The 21,066-nt window shown below is 38.0% G+C and overlaps 1 protein-coding gene across 1 annotated transcript in view; it reads right to left on the bottom strand.

Annotated features, from left to right (window-relative positions):
• Positions 1-1,652: 1,652 nt before the first annotated feature.
• The window catches only part of LOC127867444 (uncharacterized), a 44,947-nt gene continuing 25,533 nt past the window's right edge, over positions 1,653-21,066 (bottom strand). The window contains exons 2-6 of the mRNA XM_052408594.1: positions 17,492-17,578; positions 17,254-17,388; positions 16,659-16,772; positions 16,218-16,280; positions 1,653-2,112 (exon numbers count right to left, since the gene is read on the bottom strand). Of these exons, the coding sequence (XP_052264554.1) occupies positions 2,018-2,112; positions 16,218-16,280; positions 16,659-16,772; positions 17,254-17,388; positions 17,492-17,558 (474 nt within the window). The 5' untranslated portion in view covers positions 17,559-17,578 and the 3' untranslated portion in view covers positions 1,653-2,017. The remainder of the gene's footprint in view (positions 2,113-16,217; positions 16,281-16,658; positions 16,773-17,253; positions 17,389-17,491; positions 17,579-21,066) is intronic.

The raw sequence follows: 21,066 nt of genomic DNA, 5'->3' as shown, positions 1-21,066 counted from the left end.
ATCTCCATATTGCAATCTGTCCATGTTTAAAGTTTCATGAAAAAATATGAAGAAATTATACAGTTATCGCAGGATCCACCATTGTCAGCAATATTTCTAGTCTATTTGTTGCCATAGCAACCAGAATTCTTGACGTAGGAACAAAATGAAATGACGTGCACAATCTCCATATTGCCATCTGTCCATATTTCAAGTTTCAAAGAAAAATATGAAGAACTTTTAAAGTTATCGCAGGATCCAGAAAAGTGTGACAGACTGACTGACAGACTGACAGACACACAGAGCGCAAACCATAAGTCCCTCCGGTGAAACCAGTAGGGGACTTACAAGCAAATCCGAAGAAGGGAAAAATTATTACCACGGGTATATGATTAATTAATTTTGTAGAAAATAAAACGCTGAGCCTTGCAGTTTCAAGAAGATTGTTTCAGTAATTTACTATATAAGGCTATATCATTCATTTAACCCCTGGACGTGGTCATGGGAATGATTTTTAAAACATACTAGAGGAATAGTATATGATGTTATACAACAAATATAAAGCCCATAATCATAACGGTTTCAGAGTTTTTGAAAAGTGAAAATGCTCCAGCGACTAAAATATTTGGTGGACCTGAACGATTTGTACAACTTTAAAAGAGGATTAACTAAGGATTATTCCTGTGCAATTTCGTAAAAATCTGCCAAGCATTTAAGGAGGTGCCATTTGAATTAACATTTAAGGGAAGCTGCAAGACAGACCACGAGCCACGGACAAGGGCGACCCCAAAAGCTCACCTTGAGAACGTTGTGCTATGTTAAGCAAAAAAATAAATACATCAAAATATACATCGATATCAACAATTTAAACATATACATATGACACGCTTTTCAACTAACATCAACACAAAAGAAGGAAAAGTTGGTCTCTTTTTTGTTTTATTTTGTTTGATTATTCTCAACGTAACAAAAATATGCCAAAACATGTAGAAATCTTCCAAATCTCTATTTATCATTATTTTTCTATGTAATTATAGTGAATTTGAAGTTAACTTTACGATTATGATCGAATGTGGCAAACAATTTCGCAAACTTTATAGCTAATAAAGTCTATTTTGCAAACATGATCAGAAATTCAGAAACGTAATACTTAAACAAACAAGAGATGTGTTTGTCAGAAACGCAATGCCCCCTAATGCGCCGCTTTAATTTTTGTTTTTACCTTGGACCTTGAAGGATGACCTTGACCTTTCACCACTCAAAATGTGCAGCTCCATCAGATACACATGCATGCCAAATATCAAGTTGCTATGTTCAATACTTCAAAAGTTATCGCAAAACTTTAACCAAGTTTAAAGTTTTGGGACAGAAGGACAGACAGAAAGACAGACAGGCAAAAAACAATATGCCCCCGATCATTCGATCCGGGGGCATAAAAAGCTAATGATTGGCACAAACATTAAGGGTTGGTTGGTTAGTGGAAACAAACAACTTTTACGCCTATATTAAAATATATGTACAAGTTCAGATGTATAACAATATTGACACTTCATGTTATCAACACTATTCAATATACCACTAACAATAAATGCATAAATGTGGTATACAATTTAAAATAAAACAAGATACATATACAATTAAAATCTTATAAAATATATTGCACATACCTTATGGCAAACATTAACTTTGGTATACATGTTTGATTAAAGTGTTTGATAAAAATTGTGCGTAACAATAGTCATTCTTCGCGTATACTGATTCCGTTTAAAAAGAACTTAAAAAAACAATATTAGTTTTTTTTTGTTTTAACACGCAATAAGACCAGACCATCAGGGTGCATATTCTCCTATCAATTGCTAAATTTGTAAAATAAACAAAAATAGACATGAACCAAAGAAAATAAAACTTCCGTTTTCAATATACATTGGCTACAATCAACCCTTTGTCATTTTGATTGGATATTATACGTGTTTTTCCTCGTAATTATCTTTAATCAACATTTTTATTAACAATCTCACTATTCAGCAGTTATTTTGATCTAGTGTCGCTCCACAGCAATAGCACGCATGTTCCGACTTAACCGGCTCCCGATGGCTTCCATTCGACATAGGAAGCGTACAAGTACTGCAACAACTACAAAAAAAATACAATGCACACATGCGAGTCAAATCAAATTAAGCGTCTAATAAGCGTAAAGAAACCTCAAAAGGATACAAGTGTTTTTGAAAATTAAACATATCTTATCAAACAAACAATAGTACAAGGTTGCATTGGAAAACGTGCGCAGCATCATTTTGTTATTTACGTCAATGCTAACCATGTGACACTGGGTACCATTGGCTAGTTTTTCGGAGATAGTAAAGTAAAGAGATAGCTCTGATAGTATTATATATGTTTTTTGAAAGGTACCTGATATAATGATCACGTATACATATTTTAAGTAAATTATGTGTAGTACTTATATACAGTTAACTAAAAGATGAAAAGTTATCAATTAAACCAGCAAATGATCAATTAAACACTGCCGGTATGTATAAGTAAATGGTCAAATATTTTCTTAAACACTAATACTTACAACTGGCAGCATATTTTTAAAGCCTGTTTGTAAAACAAATGATGATACAAGAAATACGGACTCAGCTTCATGTACCTTTTGCAAAAAAAAACTTGTCTTTATAATAATATGTTTTAAATGAAGCACTTTAATATTCTAAATGAAACATTATAATATTGTAAATGAATTCTCTATTCTCAACCAGCCTCAAACACATTGATAATTGGCTTTTCATTACAAATTAACTTGAAAACTACGTCATTTATGACTCACATGTTTGATTAGAAAATCATAATTATTGTTTTTAGTTAATTAGGTATAGACTTGTAAATTTTCTTGCAGATGCAATGCGTTTTTAATGCATTATGCACTATAAAAATTTCAGAAATAATGTGTGTAAATGTGTTTACATTCACTGTGTAGTATGCGAACTAATGTTTACGGTGTGAAGTGGGGGGATGCCCTCGACCCCCACACACTTATTTATAAGGAAATAACATGTTTGTTTAAAAAAAAACTGGTTAATTTAATTCACTTTGCCAACAATGTCTGCATATATGTGTTACTAAGAAAATTACAGCACAGTACCTCTCCCACTCACTAAACCTCTTTAGCAGAAACCATTCTTCTATTTGTTTAACAGTGAAACTAACCCAACCGGCCCTACATGAAATTCAAGCCTTGTTCTGCATGTACGCTACTCTCTATTTTAAGTAATCGTGACCTTGACACAAATGGTCAAAAATGCAATTCCAACATACAACACCTACACATAAAATACAGAAAACAATACCTCCATCCAAACTAGTAAATGATCATAAACTATTTTTTGTAACAATGACATTGACCCAACTGACCCAAATCCAACCCCTTGCTGTAGCAGTATGAAACCTAAATACACATACAATTTCAACACAATACCTTCATCTTATCTGAAGATCCTGAACTCAAACTTTGTTTATTTATTTTAAGCAACAATGAATTTCACTTTTAAAAACCGGCTACAAATGAAACCACATGGTAGTTCAACATATCAGTTAGAGATAGAAGTTTCAAGACAAATTGACACTGAAGTCTACAAAACCGTGTGCTTTAGCATCTTTTGAATTCCAATGTCATTAATTGAACAAATGTTTTTACAAGATCACTGTCTCAATCGATTTTGGTTTGTGGTTTTGTAAGATAATTATCTACACAGTACTAAGACCCTAGGTATTTAGTTTAAAAGCAGAATATGGTACAAATCTGCTTGCCACGTATGTCGTTTTCTACAGAGGCTAACTCTTGACAATGTTTGTAGAGGCCTACTATGAAAATTCATATACCTTATATGTAACCGTTGCAACGTGTCGTTTCAAGCCAACAAATAAGTGTAATACTTGTGTTTATTTAAGTGAATATAAAATATGGAATTCTTTGAGTGTGACCAGTTTTTACCCCAAGGCAATAATTTCAACACACTTTGCAGAGAACCACATAAGAATTAGTCCGGCAGAAAATGACATATACCCGACATTGAAGTGTATAGTAAAAGTATTTTTGCTATGGGACATGTTACGGATAAAGACTCAAAATGATGCCGGGCTGGTATCTTTGGGGGGGGGGGGGGTGAGATATCCAAGATGGCGTCAAAGATGGCCGCCATTTTTCAGAAATTTAACGTACGTGGTTATATAATCATGACTTTATCCATTATTTTGACTCTTTTCAGCCTTAAATATAACAATGTTATGATGGTTAATGTTTTGGAAGTGAATTAATCGAAATCAAATTCCAAATTTTACGCCAGACGGCAGCCAATCTAGACGCTTATGCAAATAATTGCAGTTACAATTCCACTTCACTACATTTAATTGGAATTTCATGCTATATAAACTTAACAATCTGTATTTCTGAATGGCATTTTGTAAAGACAATTCAATACGATTCACTACAATCCCTAAATGTATTATTTAACCTATATATGAAGAGAAAACAGACAAGGCAACTAAAAAACCTAAATAACATACAAATGTACTGCATAATACACTAGGTGCGCACATCAAGTACACATATTCGTTAAGAGAAAGAGGAGTTATAGACATTCGCAAAACTACTTAAAATCAAAGAAATATAGAGACCGACTTGATGTCTTCTCAAGCTAGCTCTGGACGCAACACTGTGGCTAGATATTTTGGTAACGGTAAGGGTACGGGTATAGAAGCTGAAGGCCTGCAACTCCATCAGAATGTTAGTCGATATGACAGCTTGTATGAACGAAAGAAGGAAGCGACCAGAATTGTCTCAGCATGATACAGAGGAAATGTCTATTACAAGACAAACCCGTTGGGCAGCCAGGGTAGGCAAGTCGGGTAAGGCTATGCCATCGCTAACAAGCTTGCCGCCAGCAACGGAAGCACTATATGCAAATGGGAAACGTGTTCACATTTATGCATGTATATGGAAACACGCATGAAATGCAGACACCCTAGATCTGAATCCATGTGATCCTTTTACCGATAACACTAGCATCAAATGTTGCTTTAGCTTCGCTCAATGTGCTTTAATTGATTAAATGTGGGTGTACAAGCTATAACCAATGTTCAAAACGTTGGTGCTCATGTAATCAAGTGCGACTACCATGTACTTTCTTTTGCGCTTGTTAAATGGTTTAGGTTGACATAATACAATCATGAGAACATTTGGATATGATCTTGGTTTTAGACGCAATTTTGAGCAGCCATCTTGATTCTTGCAGCCATTTTGTACGACATCTTCATTTTTTATACTACACATGTTTGTACTTCTGTGTTTATATTGAATATGTATAAAAATCTCAAAATGGCATTATAACACGTAAAAAAATGCATATCTATATGTTTTAACAAATAAGACGGAACACGGCCGCCATCTTGGATGCCATCTTGAATTTCTCAAAACCCCCAAGGATATCAGCCCGGCATCATTTGGATTCTTCATCAGTAGCATGTCTGCTAACAAAAAACACTTTAACATTTACTATTCACCTCAATGTCGGGTTTAGTGAAAATTGTCATTTTTCTGCCGGACTAAATTGCACGTTTTCAAAAAGAGTCGACTTTTCAGTTTCATATAAAATTTAAATTCGTTTCGCTTGTAAATGCCATAACCATGGGATCCAAGTGAGACGCCAGGTTTGACCAAAGGGCAATAATTTGCATATATTCTGTGGAGGACCACTCCAGTATGTCATGGTCACATAACAAACAACCAGGCTTTGTGAAATACAAACAAAATATTTGATTTTATTAAGATATGAGAACATTTGCCTCAAGGTAAAGGATTTATTGTTTAATTAAAATGTAAACAAAAGAGTGAGAATCAATAGATCGCTCACCTGAGACCCGATGGAACTGCAATTTACTGAGCAGTTCTTGAATATTTCATAACTTGGCCGACTTACTTTTTCAACAAATGTTTGGACCCATTTAAATTATGAATGGCAAAAATGATTCCTTCTAGAGCGTTCGCAACGTTGCACTATTCCCATGTTAGAACAAGAGATTGCCAAGCAATATGGTCCCCTTACGGCTCCACCATTGTCAGAAATTCCAACATTGTCAGATTTTTTTTATTTGTTGCCATAACAACCAGAATTTTTGATGTATGAACAAAATAAAATGACGTGCATAATGTCCATATGGCCATCTATCCATGTTTCAAGTTTCATTAAAAAATATGAAGAACTTTTAAAGTTATCGCAGGATCCAGAAAACCACCATTTTCAGCAGTATTTCTAGTCTATTTGTTGCCATAGCAACCAGAATTTTTGACGTAGGAACAAAATGAAATGACGTGCATAATGTCCATATTGCCATCTATCCATGTTTCAAGTTTCATGAAAAAATATTAAGAACTTTTAAAGTTATCGCAGGATCCAGAAAAGTGTGACGGACAGACTGACTGACAGACAGACTGACTGACAGAGCGCAAACCATAAGTCCCCTCCGGTGAAACCGGTAGGGGACAACAAGTGCCCTGCCCACAGGCAACCATGTTTTTTAATGAACCAAAACCATATTTGAACTTGGCCAAGATATCCTCTGATTATTTCGTAAAACATGAGACTTATAGTGTTCACAAGATTTCAATTTGGCGTAAGGATAGCGCCTCCCCTGGTAGCCGAGGATTTTATTTCGGAACTCGGCTTAGATGCATTAATCATGATTATAAATTATCTGAGCAAGTTTCATGATGATTGTGCAAACAATTTAACTTCTTGAGTTATAGCAAGGTTTCACTTTAGCCGTATAAGGAAAATTGTATCGCAACATGGCGGCCATGCTTTACAAAGGAAGGAAACCATTTTCGAACTCAGTAAACATATCAGAAACAAGCACATTCGTTGAATTGATATCCCCCGCCAAATACATTCTGTTTATGGATTGGTGAAAATCTTTTGATATACGGTATAGTCCTTAATGAATAATAACGTGTAGGGTAATTGTTTTATGCTTTGTCATTCTTCTCATTGATATTTATACACCCATCATGTTGAAATCTTGAAGCGTTTCTGAGATGCAGCCGTGAACAGTTATATCATACAAAAACAACAAAGGGCAATAACTCTTATTTAAGAACGTGTAGGGTTATGGTTCGTGTTAATTACATTTCTCCTTATTGATATACATACACCCATGAAGTTTCATGTTGATAGCTTATATAGTTTCTGAGATATAGTCCTGAAAGGTCTCTGACAGACGGACTGTCAATGCGAAATTATACATCCATCCGCCTTTGGCGGGGGATAAAAAATGTTTCGAGCAAGGTTTGCGATGATTGGAAAAAAATTGATTTCTTGCGTGTTCACAATGTCTTTCTTTATTCTGACTTATAGAAATGCATTTCGTCCCCACATGTTAATATCGCATTGGAACAAATGTTCTCAACAAGTTTAATAATGATAGGTCCATCTCGAAAACAGCTCACATGCTTTTCTTTAATTTAACCTAGTTAACTAGTTTTAATCTGAGACATCACTGCGATAAATGTCGTGACCAAGATCAGCGAACATTGGGCAACTGATATTGTCTCTGGAGTGTAAAGACGCCTTTTCTGTGTTTGGGCCAGTGATCTAGTTTTCTAGCCATGATGACTCAGTTCTTAACAAGGCCGATACATTCTTTAGACAAATGTTCTAAATAAGTCTCAAGAAGATTGGGCAATAAATTTTACCAAATAGTGTTTCAATCTTTTATATAATTTGACATGCTGACGCCCTCTCGACAGAGCATCATAATCAACCAATATATCATTGAGAAGAAGCTAATTCTTTGCATTGATATACCCCGCCAATTACGTTTTGTTTAATGATGGGTGCAAAACCCTTGACACATGGTACAATCATAAAAGATGATTAAGTGTAGGGTAATTGTTTTTATAAATTCCAATTCTCCTCATTGATATATATGTATATATATATATATATATATATATATATATATATATATATATATATATATATATATATATATATATATATATATATATATATATATATACACCCATGAAGTTTCATGTTGAAATATAGTAGCGTGTATGAAACATAGCCTTGAAAAGTAACATAATGCAAAAACAACAAAATGCAAAAACTCTTAGTTAAGAAAGTGCAGGGTTGTGATTCTTGAGTATGGCACTTCTTATAATTTTGTTTTCTACACACCCATGAAGTTTCATATTGAATTTTTTTTAACTAAAATTCATAATTACTGTGAAACCAGTATTATTCGTCAGGCATTAATTTTCGTCTATTTCGTCAGTGGACCGAGTGACGTATTTAAGATCCTAACAAATAATTATGTCAAATGTTTAAACAAAATTAAGACCGAATTACCGTAGGCATGAGACATTAAAATCCAATGTAATCCACACATAAATACTTCGTCTGTTCGTAGTCAAGATAAATCTGGCTTTTACACATAGGGGTGCTTATTATACAATATACTTAACTGACGGGTGGTGTAAAAGGCGGATGCAGTTAAGCTGTATCGAATGTGTTAACTTCGTGTAGGTAGAACAGTAATGATTAGCGCTAATTGTTAACAACCTAATTATTGCGTTTTTCAAGGGTGTAGACTTATTGGCAATAGGCTTAAGCCTTTGTTGTTTCAAACACTCATTAACGGTTATTTGGTTCTAATCCGCGAATCATAACAATAAACTTGTCAATTGCATTCAATACTAAGGACCCACTGAGTGGGCCATTACTATCACCTGATAGCAAAAGACTATTTGATTGGCATGTGACAAACATGACTCCGAAGTGTCCTCCCTTTTCCCCACCACGATTTGTCACAAGCCCGAAACCGTGATTTGCCACGGACATGTATTACAAACCGGATGTTTACTGACACATTTTTTTTCAAAATCAGAAATTGGTGAATTTAAGTGCTGACGAAATAGTCTTTTTTTAAATGACGAAATTTGTGCTGACGAAAATGAATGGTTCCACGGTATTAAATACTTACCTGCTATCTATATAGCTACTACTTCCGTAGGTTGGTTATATCATCCGGAAAAGTTCTGGAGCCGCCACCCTGTGTCCGTAGTTTAGACTAGGGCGGAACATAGTGTAACGCAACCTAGCAAAAAGCGACACCTACCTTCAGTCTTCTTCCAATATACCTAAAATATTAGTAAAATAGCGGGGTGGGAGGTGGGACTCACCGATAGCAGGTAAGTATTTAAAAATTAAAATGAATTTTACTTAAAAAAATGTTTTAATGTCATAGATACGTTACCTGCTATCTATATAGCTGAATTTACAGCTGCGGTGAGAAGGTTCGCGTATAGCTCCCTAATCCCCATCACAACAGAACCCGTATCCAGGGTTATCAGCTAATGATAGCAGAACCCATAATTAGGGTTATCAGATAATTTTCGTAAGTACGGTATTGACTTTGACTTCTCGGAAAAGAGTAAGTATGTCTATGTCGTATACGAAACTACCGTTTGTGAAACCACAAGGGGGCCCAACAATTACAATTTGTCTTGTTGGTTCTCCAGAGAACGAAGATAAAAAAAGAAGGTGGTCGGATTCCTCCAGAAAGTATGTTGACGCACGTCGGAGAGTGGGGTGTGATAATATACGCCCACAAAGCTGACAGACCTAGTAATTCATGCGGTCTGCTCTTAAACAGGGATAAATCCCTAGATGAGAGAGAAAAGAATAAGCCTTCTAATCGAGGCTACCCAACAAGAAGCCGCAGACACATCGCCCCTCCCCCTTTAAGGAATAGAGAGTCTCTTGCGAGAGCCTCGAATGAACTCAATCTGCTGAGGTAGAACTTCAAAGCCCTGACTGGGCAAAGCAGTCTATCTTCATCTTCATGTCCCCAAGTTCTAGAAAGACTTGGGACCTTGAAGGGTTTAGAAGCCATATAGGGGAGTTGATATTTAGCAAGGAATCCTGGCTGACACAACAAAGTGACGAAGCCATCGGATCAAAATGAAGATGGTCGTCTTCAACAGAAAGAGTATGAATTTCACGTCTCCGTTTGGCTGAAGCCATAGTAAGGAGGAAAACGGTCTTCCAGTTTTTAGGAACTGTTAGGAAGCCTGATGAAAGTGTTCATCAGGAACCTCGTAAGCGATCAAGAAGAACGCAAGCCAAAACCATTAAGGGGTAAAGGAACGAGAAACAGAGCGTTGAAGTTCCATGGCTAGGTCATGAAATAGGTAGGTCGGCATAGACTTGTGATGACTTACGAAAAGCCAAGTTATGCGATGCATAGTCTGTATCCTTGATGGAGATAAGAGAAAGTTTCTTATCATCAAAAAGATAGACAAGAAACATCTCTATGCGTCTAGCAGAGTGATTGAGGGGATCAATATGCCCTCGAATACACCAGTCAGAGAAAAGCTTCCAGAAAGCATCGTAGACTGTTCTGGTGGACTTTCTCCTTGCAGAGGCAACGAGAGTTGAAGCCCTAACAGAAAAATGTTCTTCTGTAGGTAATATTCAATAATGGCCATACTTGTGGTGGAACATGTCTGGAGCTTATGAAATCTATCTCTCTGAGATAGGAAATATGACCTGTAAGTAAGTTTCCTAGAAAATCGTACAGGAGACTGAGAAACTCGTTAAACCAGAATCTCCTGGGCCACCAAGGGGCGACCAGGAGGATCTGGCAAGAGCTCACCTTGATACTCCAAGATAGAGGAATAGAATGGGTGAGATATAGGTGCAAGAGTCCAGTTCGTCTCAAGCGGACGAAAGCGCGACACTCGCCAATGCTGCTGGATTGTAAACTGGACTCACACAGAAAGTCTGTGGTTGTCTCTGCTCGCAAACAGGTAGACCAGTGGATAACCGAACGTGAGAAAAATCTAGTTGGTCAATTCCTGATGAAATGTCCAATCTGACAGAAGGAACTGGTTTTTGCAAGACAAACTGTTCGACAGGGCGTAGAGACGACCTGGTATGTGTTTGAACGAGAGAGAATTGTTGAAGTTCTTGCAAAGAACGAGCAAGTTCCTGGTTTCCAGATACAGGGGGTGATCATGTATACACCCTTGTGCCTGGATGTAAACCACGACTGATGTGTTGTCTGTTGACACCATCACACAGGAGTCGCGAAGATGTGTTGGAAACGAGAAACAGCTAGAAAGACTGCTAGCTTTTCGAGATTTTTGATGTGCAGGTGATACTCATGAGGAGACCACATACCTGAGATGATAACTTGATATGGCTGAGTGGTTCCAGGTAAGCGCCCCCAACCTTTCCTGCTCGCATCCGTACGAGATGTAAGAAAGGTTGCGGTGGTTGAAGCGGTACTACTGCCAAGCGAGTCTCCTAGTCTAGTCGCCACTGAATGTGGGAAACTAAAGACGGAAGGATGGGAATCTGTGTAAGCGGATTGCTCCGAGATAAATTCCAACAGTTTAGAGATAGTGCTGAAGAGGACGTATTCTTTCGGAAAAGACGTCTCAGCAGAAGGACCGGGGACCGGACCGGTAAAAGACCGATCGGTGGCCGGAGCCTAATGGTCAAGAATGGGTGGAGAAAGAAATTCACGGCAAGCCGAAATTTCCCCACTCCGACCAGACTTGAAAGTCGATAGAATAGAAAAATGTTGAACACTTAATTTAAGCTATCGAATTGCAAAGTGCAAAAGTATGGCTGCAACTGGTACCTCCAGCATCGGAAGTGTGTTGGTAAAAAGGGAAAAACCCTAGGAGTGACCTTAGGGACGTCTGCCCTTGCCGGTCGAAGGCTCGAAAGTCTTCTGATCCGGCTTGGTTTTGCCCTTTATAAAGAAACCTTTCCAGACGAATTCCGATAGGAAGACGACCTGTTATAGGAAGACGGCCTGTTAGAGGCCGGATGTGGAATAGAAGAAGGCCTTTTAGGGAAAAAGTTTGTTCTTCTTAGTATTCTTGACGGTCGGGGTTGCCGGGTGCTTGGAAACTGGACGCTAAAGAACCCCTAGGCGCTGGCCAGAGTTGTTTCTCGTTAGAGAAGCAAAGATCTGGTCTTCACGGTCAGCCGTGATTGCCACCTGTATCCTGCCTCAAAAAAGGGAATCTGAAAATTGAGGCAGGGAAGAGAAGATGAGGTCTGTCCGGATCCTTAGCACCTCGGTCCTGAGTCCGATAGCTCCCAAGCCATCTACAATGCTGGGGCCGCATGCGGTCAAGCTGGTAGGCAGACCTATGGATCGGTCCTCTCTCAGTTACCTTTTCTCCAACATGGAGTAAGGAACTGAGATAGAGGTAGAAGCAACTGGCATAGTAAGCAAAAGCTTGCTATTGTCAGGATCTATACCCGGCTGTTTGGAAAGGTCCAAACCGGTATTCGGATCAGTACATGGGGAGTTTTTTTTACCGCCATAAGCGGTTTAGGCTCAGTGAGGTCCTTATGGGCTTACCATGGCGATGGAGCAGGCTAATTATATGGCTACCAGTGACTGGAAAACATACATTGGTGTCGAGCCACTTGGAAGGCGGATGTTGACACGAAACATCGCCTTGCTAATCCTGCCGAGCTCACTTTGCGGCCAACTGTTCCGTAACGGTGACTGCAGAGCCTGTACCCGACAGGGAAGGGGCGGAAAATTAATTTAAAGACCTGATTAATAGAGGCCAAATAGTAATATTCGGTCTCAACGTTAGACTCTGAGCCCGCTTCAACCGAACCATCTGCAAGACTAGTGGTCTGTATGTAGCCGGCTGAGTCAGAAGTAGGAATACCAGATGGAGGTATTTCATCAGCTTCTATGATTGAAAGGCACAAGTATTGGACTCGATGGAGTAGCAGCAGGGGGTATACGACTAGGTATCCTAGAAAATACCCGTGGGTCGAAGCAGACGATGAATCCTGCTACGATGAATCAAAGGAGATTATTATATGACCGGTGACGTCACCTGGTAATAGCCGGTGATCGGTGACCGGACCGGTCAATGACCGATGACCCGACCGGTCAATGCCCCGTGACCGTATTGGTCATAAAATGACCGAAGTGATGCCACCGTTTATAATACCCGGTGACTGGTGCCTGTGAACGGTCCCTGCTACCGGGAACCGGACCGGTCCCCGGTGATTGGACCGGACTGGTCAATGACCAGTGACCGGACCGGTCATAACATGACCGGTGACATTTACGGTAAAAGACTGAAGTATGGCGGGAGCAATATGGTCTGACATCGACCGACACATGATCGAAACAACGTGGTTGATGTCACTGGCCAAAGACCGACGTATGGCGGGAGCCACGTGGTCGAAGTCTTGCCCCGTACCGGGCAAAGATCAAAGTATGGTGAGAGCCATTTGGTCTGACGTTGACCGACGCATGGCTGAAGCAACGTGGGCATCGACCTGCCCGGTGTCCGGACCGGTCAAAGACCAGTGAACGGATCGGTCATAATATGACCGGTGACGTCACCGGGTAAAACCCGACGGACTGCTGACCATCGCCCGAACCGGACCGGTGACCAGGGATTGGTGCCCGTTGAACGGACCAGTCATAACATGACCGGTGACGTAACCTGGTAAAGACCGAAGTATGGCGGAAGCCATATGATCTGACGTCGAGCGACGCATGGCCAAAGCTACGAGATCTACGCCACTGAGCATAGACCGACGTATGGCAGGAGCCATATGGTCTGATGTCGACTGACGCATGCTGGAAGCAACGTGGTCGACGTCCTGCCCAGTGCCTGGACCGGTGAACGGACCGGTCATAACATGACCGGTGACGTCACAGGGTAAATACCGAAGTATGGCGGCAGCCATATGATCTGACGTCGACCGGCTCTGGAAGGTCCTATGTTGCCCGGACCGGACCGGTCAAAGACCGCTGAACGGACCGGTCATTAAATGACCGGTGACGTTACCGGGTAAAGACCGAAGTATGGCGGGAGCCATATGGTCTGACGTCGACCGACGCATGGCCGAAGCCACTCGGTCGACGTCACCGGGCAAAGACCAACGTATGGCGGGAGCCATATGGTTTGACGTCGACCGAGGTGTGGCAAGAGCCACGTGGTCGACGCCTCGCCCGGTACCGTGCAAAGACCGAAGTATGGTGGGAGCCATATGGTCTGACGTCGACCGATGCATGACCGATGCATGACGGATGCATGACCGAAGCCACGTGGTCAACGTCTTGCACGGTGCTTTATCTTTGTTTTCTGCGACCTTCGTATATGAAATATATGATAAAACATATTCAACAATTAACTGGTCATAGACCATATTGTTATACGGCACATGAAATCAACTATTTGCACATAATGCAAATGATAAACATTCTCTAAGTTATTTCTGAAAGAGAACGTCAAGTTCTTCATGAACACAAAAACTGCGTTTGTGGTATAAATTAAACAAAAGTTTAATAAAATCATCGAAAATAACACCGATAATAATTTGTATGACAATTAATAAAACTTGTCTAAACAAATACACGGCATTGATTAACATCTCAAAGTTAATTATGTAAACGATAAAACCACGTGGTTGCTTGAAAACACACTGCCCATAAGGCATAAATTAAACAAAAGTTTAATACAAAAATCGAAAATAATACCAATTATAATTTGTTAGACAAATACTAAAACTAGTCTAAACAAATAAACGGCATATATTGACATTTTCACAGTTTACTATGTTAACGATTAAGTCACGTGGCCGCTTAATAACACACTGGCCATAAGGCATTATTTAAACAAAAGTTCAATACGATACCTGTGAAATAATCCGGATAATAGAATGTTAGACAAATACTAAAACTTGTCTAAACAAAAACTCAACCAAAACACGGGAAATAAATGGAAATAAACCCAATATTCAGAGCCATCAAAAACGGCATGCTGCATTTCCCAGTATCCGGAAGAAGACTGAAGGTAGGTGTCGCTTTTTGCTAGGTTGAGTTACACTATGTTCCGCCCTAGTCTAAACTACGGACACAGGGTGGCGGCTTCATACATTTTCCGGATGATATAACCAATCTACGGACGTAGTAGCTATATATATAGCAGGTTACGTATTTATGACATTAAAATGTTGTATCATATCTGAGAAATAGCCCTGCAAAGTGCCATCATACAACAAGACTGTTGCCAAGCAATAAATGTCCCCTACCGGTGAAACTCCACAATTTTCAGCAATATTTCTAGTCTATTTGTTGCCATAGCAACCAGAATTCTTGACGTAAGAACAAAATAAAATGACGTGAATAATCTGCATATTGCCATCTATTCATGTTTCAAGTTTCATGAAAAAATATAAAGAACCTTTAAAGTTATCGCAGGATCCAGAAAAGTGTGACGGACTGACGCACAAAGCGCAAACCATAAGTCCCCTCCGGTTTCACCGGTAGGGGACTAAAAACAACAAAGGGCAATAACTCTCATTTAAGAAAGTGAAGGGTTATGGTGTTTAAGCATGGCACTTCTCCTCATTAATATCAATACACCCATGATACTTCATGTTGAAGTCTTGCATGGTATCTGATATATAGTCCTGAAAAGTAACATCATACAAATAAACAATGAAGGGCACTTACTTTTATTTAAGAAAGTGTAGGGTTATGGTAGTTGTGTATGGCACTTGTGCTCATTGACATCTATTCAACTATGAAGTCTCATGTTGATATCTTATAAAGTTTTTAAGAAATAGCCCTAAAAGGTTGTGTGACAGACGACGGACGGACAACGCCTATTCTATCCCTCCGACTTTGGCGCAGGATAATAATGTCCTGACCGAATTTCATGAAGATTGGGCAATACATATGGCCATAAGTGCCTTTTCTTTAATAAGACCACGTAAACTTCTTTTTGACACTTCGTGACTCAGTTGCGGACTTGTCCGAGATATCATTTGGATTGATCATTAAATGAAGTCCACAGATTGTATCCACGCTTTATCTGTAAGTTGATATCGTTTTTTTTACCCTTCATGACCCTGTTTCAGACTATGTCGAGATGTAATTTTTACACATGCTCTGACAAAGTTTCATGCAGATCGGGCAATAAATCCGTCCACTAATGGTCACAATGAAAATGTTGAACAATTAATAACACACAGAAGGCGATAACAAAAGCTCACCATGAGTAAGCTGTGCTAAGGTGGGCAAAAACTTGCACGAAAATCGCAAAATGCACTTAAACATACATTCACAGTTTCGAAAAATAGTTGAAAAGATAGTTAAGGTGTAATTGTTTATACCTGTTTCTGACGAACTGAAAGGCATTGCACTCGCCGTAAAGACGTTTCGCCCTAAGGTTTTAACTAAAAATAATAATACATGCATTGCAAACACGATGTACATGTTATTTTAACTCACATATATGAAATATCTATTGCATACAACAATCAAATAATCAGTATGTTATCAAATCTGAAATTAATTGCTTTCTGTTTGTTTTGTTGATGTTGTTTAACATTGAAAGTTTGTGGCAATACGTACGTTAGTTTACTTATACGCTGCGTTTGCGAATGGACGTTGTTTACAGATAATCTACCGGTATATAACAATTGTTTAACGTTTGAACGTTTTAGCCTTACGTTTACTTATTGTATTTGTCTTGCGTAAGAAAACGCCTTCAGTTCTGAATGCTTTAAGAATGTAATTTAACATACTAACGTACCATTGAAAGTTATAAATACCTCTATCCAATTCATACGTTTCTGTATTAAGTTCCTTTCGTAATTGAACTTCGTCTTCTTTTGACAGGAGCGATGCAAATTCGTCCATCATTGATTGTTCTTGCAAACCGCTAACTACATGGAAGTAACGGGCGACAATTATGCCAGAGCCAACAACATAATACATATTATTTACAAAATCTGATTTGATTTAATATGCGTCGTGTCATTTCGCATCAAGATATCAGCACACTTTGTGAACACGAAACTTACTAATAGAGTAAAAAAAACAACTTAATAGGAATCGTCTTTGATTTTGATAGCTTTGCATGCAACCTTAACAAATAATAAAAGTCTAATAACTGTGTAAGTATAAACAATGGAATCTGATAAAGACTTAGATATATACATACTAATTATTACACAAAGTAGTATAACCTTTTTTGATTTTATTACATATATAACCTTCATATTATTTTTTTCTTTAAATATTTGTAGTATCACGGCAAAGTTACCAACATTAATTTCGGATTGTATTGTTTACACAGAGTAATTTAAACTACATGTAATTTATTCAGGAAAGATTTGAGAAATGTGTTACTAGAAAGTAGCATACAGTTTTCTATAATTTGTACGGCACGTGGGCGCTGATCATTTTCTGCAAGTGAATGTAGTCCCTGCACGTTCCCCCATTCAAGACGTTTTTCCCGTTGGTTAATCATCTTTTCTCTCTCGTACCTTAAGTCCACCACTAAAATGTACATTGCAATCATGTATGCATCCGAGTAAATTGTTTAAGGAAATACATAATTACAATATGTATGGATTGAATTGTTAGTACTTGAAAGGCTTACCTTTCCCATCATATGTCCCGCTTTCTCTTCGAAAGTCGGGCAAACTGACCACACCTCGCCCATCCATGATAGATCAGTATTCTGTTACTGCAATAATATACAGCGAGTATAGGCATAGTAAAACCATAAAAATACGTTTATATTCAGATATATTCAGCTGTATTAATCTCGTAAGATTGATTCTACCAATTCACTCAGGTTAAAATGTGTCAACAATTTTACATTTTCAGACATAAAGCATACGTATAAGCGATTTTTCGATTTTTAAATATATTTGAAAATCCCAACGCGGTTAACAATTAAAACAATATATGCTTTTTAAAGGAACTCAAAACTAGGTAAAAACGAATTGTACAGTTATATTTACATTACATACAACGGGCACTTACTTAACCCACCACATACATACGTACCCGTGTTTAATATACAGTTTAAAAAACTATTCAAAAAATGACACAAAAGCTGTTGGTCTTTGATTTATTTAAAAACTCTTATCCGTAACTTAGAAAGAGAAACAAGAGCTGTCAGAGGACAGCGCGCTCGACTATTCGAGTGGTTGACAGTATAACGTTAGCCATCATGGGGAAATTGTTCAAATTATTCAATAAGGTCAGCGTAATAGTAAAGGTATATTTTCTACAATCTACAAGACATAAAACAAACTAATAAGATTTTATTTCAAGTTTGATAGCAATAGCTTGAGTGGGAAGTTTGGACGGTCCTTCAAAAATAAAGTAAATAAATATTAAATAATTAAATTTTGTTGTTTTTTTAACCATGTTTTAAATAAATAAATATTCTTTTTGGGTTGGGTGGGGTTGGGGGGGGGGTTAAGAGGGGGGTATAATGTGGGGTATGGTCATTTATTAGACGATCTTTCAAAAAAGAAAAACAAACTTTTTTTTGGGGGGGGGTGGGGGTGGGGCGGTGCAGGGATTCTGGGTTGGGGCGTGGGGTATTGTTTGGGTGGAATTGGGTGGAATCCATTGTGGTATTCAGGTAAGTGTTGTTTTGTCAAAGTATTCATAAAATCTGATCATAAATAAAGAAGTTATGGCAATTTAACTAAAATTTATTCTTTTGACCTTGAGAGTCAAGGTCATTCAAAGGTCAAGGTCAAATTGAACTTGCCAGGTTCAGTTACCTCATGATAGTAAGAAAATATTTGAAGTTTGAAAGCAATGGCTTTGATACTTTAGAAGTCAAGTGGATGGAAACACAAAATTTAACAAAATATTCAGTTACTAAGACAAAAAAGGGCCATAATTCTTACAAAATGCTTGACACCGTTGTCTGCTCTTCTTTATAGATTGGGGTCATGTTGGTAAAGAAGTTTGCAAAATATGAAAGCAATATGTCAAGGGACATTGAAAATATTTGAGGTGGTACGCAAACTTTAACATAGATTTTTCAATAATATGCATATTCTAAATGGAAAAAGGGCCATAATTCTTACAAAATGCTTGATACAGTTGTCTGCTCTTGTTTATAGATTGGGGTCATGTTGGTTTAGAAGTTTGCAAAAAAAAGAAAGCAATATGTCAAGGAACATTGAAAATATTTGAGGTGGTACGCAAACTTTAATATAGATTTATCAATAAAATGCATATTCTAAGTGAAAAAAGGGCCATAATTATTACAAAATGCTTGATACAGTTGTCTGCTCTTGTTTATAGGTTGCGGTTATGTTGGTAAAGAAGTATGAAAAATATTAAAGCAATATGTCAAGGGACATGGGAAATATTTGGGGTGGTACGCAAACTTTAACATTTGCACGCTCACGCTAACGCTAACGCTAACGCCGACGCCGGGATGAGTAGGATAGCTCCACTATATATAGTTCATATATAATAGTCGAGCTAAAAATAAAACAAGTGACCAAATTATTAGGACACCAAATATCGCTAACATTTGTAAGTACGAATATGCATAGACTGTCGATGCATTTCATTTAAATAAGTAACAATGATGTCATTTCTTACATTGCTCATCATGCGTAAAAATCCTGACATGTCATTTGAAACTATACAATGCTTGTGAAAGATAAGCGGACCAAGAGCAAATTTTCCTTATATTTGAACTGGGACAATGAGGTGGGATCGAGATCATTTGTTCTTCCGTGAAACACGCCGTTTGTCATGTTTATCATTTCTGCAATTGCAAGTTATTTGAAATGCATCAATGACGATCCACGTTAAACAGAACTTAAACAATAAAATTTGACGTTGACATTGAACCTAGACGCCTGTATCTTGAGCGCGAGCAATTATTTGGAAAAATAAATACGTCCACGATTGACTAAGTTATACACAAGAGAAATTGTTCAAGAGTGAGCTCGTAAATTTAACTTTGACCTTGCATTGTGATCTTGACTTTGGGACAGGGTCTTGAGACCTGGTTCTTGTGCGCATTTCTCCGACTCATCATGATTATCACTTACGCCAATTATTCAAGAAAATCTTCCAATGCAAGACAAGTTATGCTCGACAAATATATTTCCACCGGCCGCCCGACATCCCATTTGGCGCCTGGAAGATCCCAAAATACGGCCTTTATTAACTGTAAAGCTTATCTGAAATATTCTTTAAAAAAAACTGGTTGGTTTTGACAAATTTACACGTGTAGTAAATTTAAATGGCAAGGAATTGTTCTACCGAAAAAATTGTGGCATTGAATTTCGAAGTTGAAGAAACAGAAAAGTTTGATTTAATAATTGAGACACGGAAAACTCTTATGTTATCTATTTTCATTACAATCACTTTGATTCAGAGATTTCTGCTTTGCTTAAAAAAAATAACAAAGGGTCATTCATCAATGAATATCAAAGACATAGTTCGTGTGCTCCATACGTCCTTTAAACGTCTTCCTCGTGATATGAAGTGTCATTTAAATGATATGCACGATGAAATACACTTCTTGGTTCTCAAAATAAAAATCTCATGGTCAATAGCTTCAAAAACATGTAGGAGAAAGTTGTGGTTCTTACACTCTTAACAAATCGACAATCTTCTCTATTTATCGTTGAACTCAAACTTGATCTGTAACTCATGCAGGTGCACCATTTACCAAAATTCAGGTAAATATCTCGAAGCGTGAAGGAAAAAACGGCATGCCGGGCGGGCGGGTGGACTGACGAACGGGCAAGAGGGCCGGACAGTCAGACTGCTAGGGTGCATACAAACTGAGCAGTAAAAAAAGGTCAATTGTTTCCCAGTATTTTTTTCTTAACATCACTGAAGCGTAGTAAAACCAAACAAAGTATGTGGTCAATGTAAGTAAAATTATTGTCTTTGAATTTTAATTAAATGTCATTAATAATTCATATCTAATTTACGCAGGTGCTAATGTGAAGTTGTCGTAGCCGAGTGGTTAAGGCGATAGACTAGAAAACTTTTGAGATCTTGCCTAAACTTGAGTGGGTCCGAACATTAAGAATCACAACAAATTATTAACCGAAAACTTTACGATATGTTTCATGCTTGTATTTGTCCCTTTGCATCATGAAAACGCATTCAGGAGTTTTTTCATTCTTTCAGGTATGCCATACCTGGAGTCATTTTAAATGCCAGATTATC

This window comes from Dreissena polymorpha, chromosome 2, assembly GCF_020536995.1.
Source record: "Dreissena polymorpha isolate Duluth1 chromosome 2, UMN_Dpol_1.0, whole genome shotgun sequence".
In the NCBI taxonomy this organism is placed as follows: Eukaryota; Metazoa; Mollusca; class Bivalvia; order Myida; family Dreissenidae; genus Dreissena; species Dreissena polymorpha.
This window is presented reverse-complemented; position numbering and strand designations above follow the sequence as displayed.